The sequence below is a fragment of the Salvia splendens genome, chromosome 7 (assembly GCF_004379255.2).
Source record: "Salvia splendens isolate huo1 chromosome 7, SspV2, whole genome shotgun sequence".
Taxonomy (NCBI): Eukaryota; Viridiplantae; Streptophyta; class Magnoliopsida; order Lamiales; family Lamiaceae; genus Salvia; species Salvia splendens.
This window is the reverse complement of record NC_056038.1, coordinates 446,067-452,183: the sequence shown is the minus strand read 5'-3', so window position 1 is coordinate 452,183 and position 6,117 is coordinate 446,067. Positions and strand designations below refer to the sequence as shown.

The following is a 6,117-nucleotide window of genomic DNA, read 5'->3' as shown; positions in this document are numbered from 1 at the left end:
AATAGAGAAAGATCAAGATGTATCTTAAACCCAGTTGATATAATAACTAAGTCAAAATAACTTCCTGAGAAAATATTCACAAGTTTGAGTAGAGAAGTATGTTAAAGAAACATGTCAAATGATATGAAATATAGTTACAAATAATGAGGAGACAAGTACATTTAATAGAACATATCCATGGGTTGCAAAACCTGATTTTACATATACAAGCACTGCTAATACAGACACACCTGCTGAATACTGTCATCAAACATTCAATTTCCATCACTATACAAACATTAAGGAATGATCGAATTACACTTGCCGGAGTTCTAACACTTTCCTAAAGCATTTAGACATAATCACAGTCCGGTGCAGAGGTTTTACACAGGCTCCTATATGTCAATGGCAATAGTAAGCACAAATCAGGTCCTTAGAGCGACACGAGTCAGCTTGACCACAGACCAAAGATCTCCCCTTCCTCTGATTACGAAAATAACAATTGAGTTTGATCAGAGAGGACTTCATCTTCCAGTAGCCTCCTCCAACAAAATTACGAGACATCAAGATACAGTTCTCCCATAGCACACCGATGCTATGTAAAGATTTTTTGCCCATTTCTCCTGAAAGTGACAATCAGAAACTGTAAGAATGAAGTATGGAAAACAAGGTAAAATAACATGAAAGGTGATTTAAACAAAATCTACCTTAACATGTGTGCTTGGGAAAGCAGAAGTCCGAAGTGTCTCTTGTGTTTCATCTGAAGGTTTCCGTCGTGGATTGCTAAGAACAAGGGCAGTTTGATCCCATGTTGCTGCAGTGGATGTGATGCGATAGCCAGAATCCCACCTCCTATGAATACCTTCACTTGGATATAGAAAGTCCAACTCGACAACCTGAAAAAGAAACATAAATTGAAGCAAATAGTGCAAATCCTCTATTCCTGTACTTTGGATCAGTACATAACAACAGCCATCACTGAAACTATAAAATTATACCTGATCAGAAAAACCTGCCCCACGAGACATAACAATTGCCCATCTAGTTCCAGCTGTAGCCATGGCAGTAACGTAAAAACCTTCTCTCCATTTCTTGTTGATCCACTTGAATGGAAATGACTCACTAACTTTATATGACTGCTGCAGATATGGGGTACCTGCATCTCGGAAAGCAATCCCATTTCAAAACATTATCTGAAACATGTACTCCCTCCGTTCCACGGTAGTGGAGGCATTTCTTTTCAGCACGAAGAATAAAAAAGGGATGTTTAGTGTGTTAAGTGGGTTTGGTAATAAAGTAGATAAAGTGATAGGATGGTTTTATTTTCAATTTGTTTTTTTAAATGAATGTCTTTTGTTGTATGTAACTATCCAAATTTACATAATATATTAATTTTTTCAGTTTATTAAATTAAATTATCATATTTATTCAATTTTCAAATTTATGTTTGAAAATCGGGTTGGGGATGGAGACACGAGATGGAGGAAGAGAGAAGGGGTGCGATTTCTGGAGGGCAGTCAGAAATTATGGTTTCAGTGGCGACGGTGGAAAGAAAGAGGGGGGTGAGAAATCGTCCTCTAAACTTAATTAAAAGGGTAATAAGAGGGTGCTTAATAAACTTAATCGCCCTTTTTAATTAATAAACTTATGATTAAACTAATAAGGGGGTGCTTAATTAAAATCCCTAATTATTTCTAAAATTAGAAATGACTCCACTACCATGGAAAGTACCAAAATGGCAAAATGAGTCAACTACTGCGGAACAAAGGGAGTACAAAATTAGAACTCCAGCCCTTGAATTGCAACACTAACCCTTAGACATGACTATTAATGAGCTCCCATTATTAGCCCCTGCTATGGCACTTATGTAGTAATTTTTCTCCCATTGTTCCATGATCCATTCCTGCAGTTGATAAAGCAAAAAGTAATAAGATACACTGCCTACACACATCATGCTCTACAAGAGATTAAGCCTCGTTAGAATTTAATCAACTGATATGACACTCAAGTTTCTGGAATGCCATATCAAGACTCACTAAGTATGGCATGCTAGAGATTTGATACCTTATGAAGGAAATGAGGTGAAAGTTCATAGACTTGATCACTAAAACCGGTTCCTGCATCCATAATTAAGGCCCATAGATTTGAACAAGAGGCAACACTGCTAATGTAAAGTTCATCTTCATTTCCTTTCTCAATATGCTGGTCCAATCTTAAATCTGCCACATTGTAATGATATCTACGAGAGAAATGCAGGGTTAACTTGCACCCTTCCTCCAAAAAATCCTAGAAGAAACTCAATAGAGTTACCATGATGATACCTTTGCTTCATTGGTCTTCGAGCATTGTACACACTAATCCACTGTGTAGCAGGCATTCCCATGCGGACTTTCTTCTTTGGCTGCTCATCATCATCGTCGTCCATCATAAGCCTTCCTCTCTTCTGTCCGACTTGATATACAAGCTTCACATTGTAAAAAATATGTTTAATTAAGGAAATTTTCTATGAATGCAGCCAATTTACAGACACAACTTGTAAAATAGTAAAATAATAATATACCTTTCGAGCACCTTCAGTGTTGATTGGCCTGATGTCCGGATTTGGACCAATAATCCCATCAAAAAGGGATATGTATTTTGCATAATTGGGCTCTTCATCAAACTTCAAGTTAACAACGAACTCAACAAACTGTTTAAAAGGCGCAGGACAGAAACAACAAAGGGCTTCTGGAGAAGTTCCCATCTTCTTTTTGCACACCAGAAATCCTTTATTCTCACCCTATATAGGAGATAAAGTAAGCATCAAGAGTGAAATGCTCCTAATGAACACACATGTCACATCCACAATTACTAACCTGATAACCTTGCCAAGGAAGGCGACCTCGAAGAAGAAAAATGAGGGTATAAGCAAGGGATTCCAGGTCATCCCTACGGCTACCGGTCCTTCCCAGATGAGCATGCACACTAGCATACCGCACAGTTCCTCTGCATCAACCAGAAACTCAGGTTACAAGAGAACTAAACCAAAAAGATAATGAAGAACTACAAATGGTCATAACTTTACCTGAATACATCAGGTCGTTGATCATAATCAACATGAAGACCAGTTGAGTTATCACGCCACCGAACAGCTGCAATTTTTAACAGGAAAATGTTGTTAAGAGTAGCTATTGTTATAATCATAAGTATTACTATAAAAGAAATAGAAGAAGCAGAGCATGTATATTACCCAATCCAAGATCAACCAAAAAAAGTTTTTTCTCATCAGCAGTTCCAGGTGTACCAAGCAAAAAGTTTTCTGGCTTTACATCCCCATGCACATATCTGCAGGTATTGAGGCAATTAAAGAAAAGAAAAGGTTTGATAGAGATAGAAAGGAAAAAAAGAAAAACAACAACAACCAGGGACTACAACCAAAATAATTGAACTGAAGGCAAGACGAAAAAAGAAACAATGGCCCAAAACACAGATCTCTTGTATAGATTTCAAAAGGTCAGATCTGACTGAAGTGGAGACACTTAATGTCACATATTCAATTCAATTGACTTCCCACACTAAGGTTCTTGCTAGGGGCATAGTTGAACTGCACCAAACTGAATATCAGAAAGTTTGAGCTACAGTCAATTTTTACAGAGCCAAGTTAGAGTTTAAAATATCTAGCTTGCTGAAAAACATAACCCAAATACAGTCATCTTTGAGTCCCAACAAGATTGACGTCCTTATAGCTCATGAACAGTTTAGCTCATTTACAGCTCTAGCTCTTGTAAGTTATCCAAGAGCCTCAACTTAGGTAATGTGATTCAGTAACAGTTGGTAGGATGCTCAAATGCCAGCAACATAGCATACATACAGCTATAGTTCAACTCAGATTCAGGACTAATCACAAAAACAAACACATGCAAGTAACTTAGTAAGTGTAAGTGATTGAACTGAAGTGTGAATGTGTAGTAGCATCGTTTATACTCCCGATAGAATATAATAGCAGATTCACTAGTCTCCAATCAACTATGCCCATATTAACATTACTGGTAAATCAAATATCTAAGATTGTGCATCAAAGAATTCCACAATTGCAAATATTGTTGAATATTTACCCTCTAGAATGTAACTTTTCCAAAATGGATATGGCTTCAATGGCAATACATGCCACCATTTCAATTGACATTCTGCAAAGTGTCATTTAAATGTTAGGTGAAAGACTGTAAAGTAAACCAGAAAGCAAAAATAACTCTGTTGAAATTGTTGACTCACGTATTTGAATTGTTGTTCCAGACATCCCATAAACTAGGACCTAGCATATCCATTACCTACAAAGTACAAAGAAAATCTTCATACCAGCAAAGAAAAGATATATATGTGTGTGAACAAGTGGAAAAAATTCTGAGTTTCAGGCACATACCATAATATAGTAATCACTCTGACGTCCTTTGTAATGCACACGGGGTATGCCGTGACTACCACCAAGAGCACTATGGAAGAATGCAGAAAACTAAGTTCATATTTTGCAAAATTTAACAGAGACATAGGAACTTATACAAAACTCACCTGTAAACTTGCCATTCATAAGGTGGTCCATAGTTACAGCCTTTGCTGCTACGGTGCTCAAATTTCAGAGCAACCTGAACAGAGATAAAACTGAGAGAGATATTCTTTGCAGAGACTGAGGCCAAAGCTGCCAATAACAGGGAACAAGTATGTACCTCTACAGCTCCTGGGCCATTTCTTTCATTTGGGTTTGGGGGGTTGATTCTCCGGCCTACATAAACTTGGCCGAATCCACCTTTCCCTAGTTTCTTATCAATTCGATAAGCTGGAGAACCACCAACCTGGACCTGTTGCCAAGAGAGAAAATTGAAACCGTAAGCTGAATATGACATGTATAAGCTATATGCCTCTATCAGCTTTCTGTCAGATTCTTAGAGGAAACAAAATTAAATGAGCAAACTTCTTCAGACAGAAGTAACTTCCTTATAGTATATGAGAAAATTTTCATATGTCTATCATTAATTCACTTGAGGTAAACTCCCTAAGAAGCTAAAGAGTAGAAACTTCCTATAATATTTGAAATTTATACTTTTATAGTAGTAGTATTTTTTTTATCTAAAAAATACTTAAAAACAGAAATACAATGTATACGCATTCATGGGTACAACTCAATCAGTTCACACCTTTCAGCTGCTAACCATGTAAGAAGTAAACTAAAACTCAAATCTTTGGTTCACTAATCCACCATACACCAAATCTCTAGCATGCAACCCGAAAATAAACTCCTAATAACATAAAACACAACCACTTAAGACAGCGATTATAAGCATAAAAAACCAACATGCTGTTTTATCTTAATGGAGTACATATTATAGAATCATCAAACATTTGAAAATAAAATTAAGAATGAAATTAACGAACCCTTTCAGGAATAGGAGTAGTGCTTCCTTCATCCTCGGCACCCAACCCCTTACTTCCGTTACCGCCACTATCACCCTCATCCATCTTCTTCTCTCCCACGTCTTCTCCCACCTCCTCTAATTTGTTATTATTATCCTCCCCAACCTTCAACGACGTCGTTTCCTTCACAGCAGCATCAACATGTGCCTCTCCACCACCACCACCACAATCCCTCACCAAAACCTCCTTCTCCTTATCAGCACCACCTGCGGCGGCGGCGTCGACTCTATTCCCTGCAGCTCGTTTCCCAGCAGCTGGCACGGTTTCCTTGTCAGCTCGAGCGGCTTTCCCCTTGTTCCGTTCGGGAGCGGGAGCTGCGACAGCGGGTCGGCGGCCTCTGCGCGCTCCGCTACGCAGTTGAGGCATATCTGTGGCCGTCCATCAACTCCGTCGTGAAATCGGCGACTTCTTCGTCATCAACTCCGAGATCGAACCAGTGAGCTGTGAGCTACGGCGGAAATCGGAGGGATAAGATGAGGAAGGATCGCCTATAGGAAGATCGGCGATCGAGGTGAGCTCGAGTGAGGGTTTGTGGAGTAGTGATATGAAAAAATTAGGGTTGAGCTTGAGCTCGAGCAATTGGATTTGGGGATATGAAAGAGACAGTGGCTGTGGCCTCAAATTGTTGTGTTTATTTCACCGATTATTTCTTCCTACATAGAAATAGTATAACTCATCTAAATTATGCCATAC

General features: G+C 38.5%; 1 protein-coding gene across 1 annotated transcript; it reads right to left on the bottom strand.

Moving 5' to 3' along the window:
• Nucleotides 1–101: 101 nt before the first annotated feature.
• LOC121741765 (casein kinase 1-like protein HD16) lies at nucleotides 102–6,072 on the bottom strand. The gene is made up of 16 exons (XM_042134650.1): nucleotides 5,386–6,072; nucleotides 4,680–4,811; nucleotides 4,525–4,598; nucleotides 4,379–4,448; nucleotides 4,231–4,286; nucleotides 4,074–4,145; nucleotides 3,209–3,303; nucleotides 3,044–3,110; nucleotides 2,835–2,964; nucleotides 2,540–2,758; nucleotides 2,301–2,443; nucleotides 2,044–2,218; nucleotides 1,792–1,882; nucleotides 978–1,135; nucleotides 687–875; nucleotides 102–602 (listed from the first exon to the last, which is right to left on the bottom strand). Exons 1-16 carry the CDS (start codon nucleotides 5,788–5,790, stop codon nucleotides 543–545), a joined length of 2,136 nt encoding a protein of 711 aa, XP_041990584.1. The 5' UTR covers nucleotides 5,791–6,072; the 3' UTR covers nucleotides 102–542.
• Between the last annotated feature and the right edge of the window lie 45 nt (nucleotides 6,073–6,117).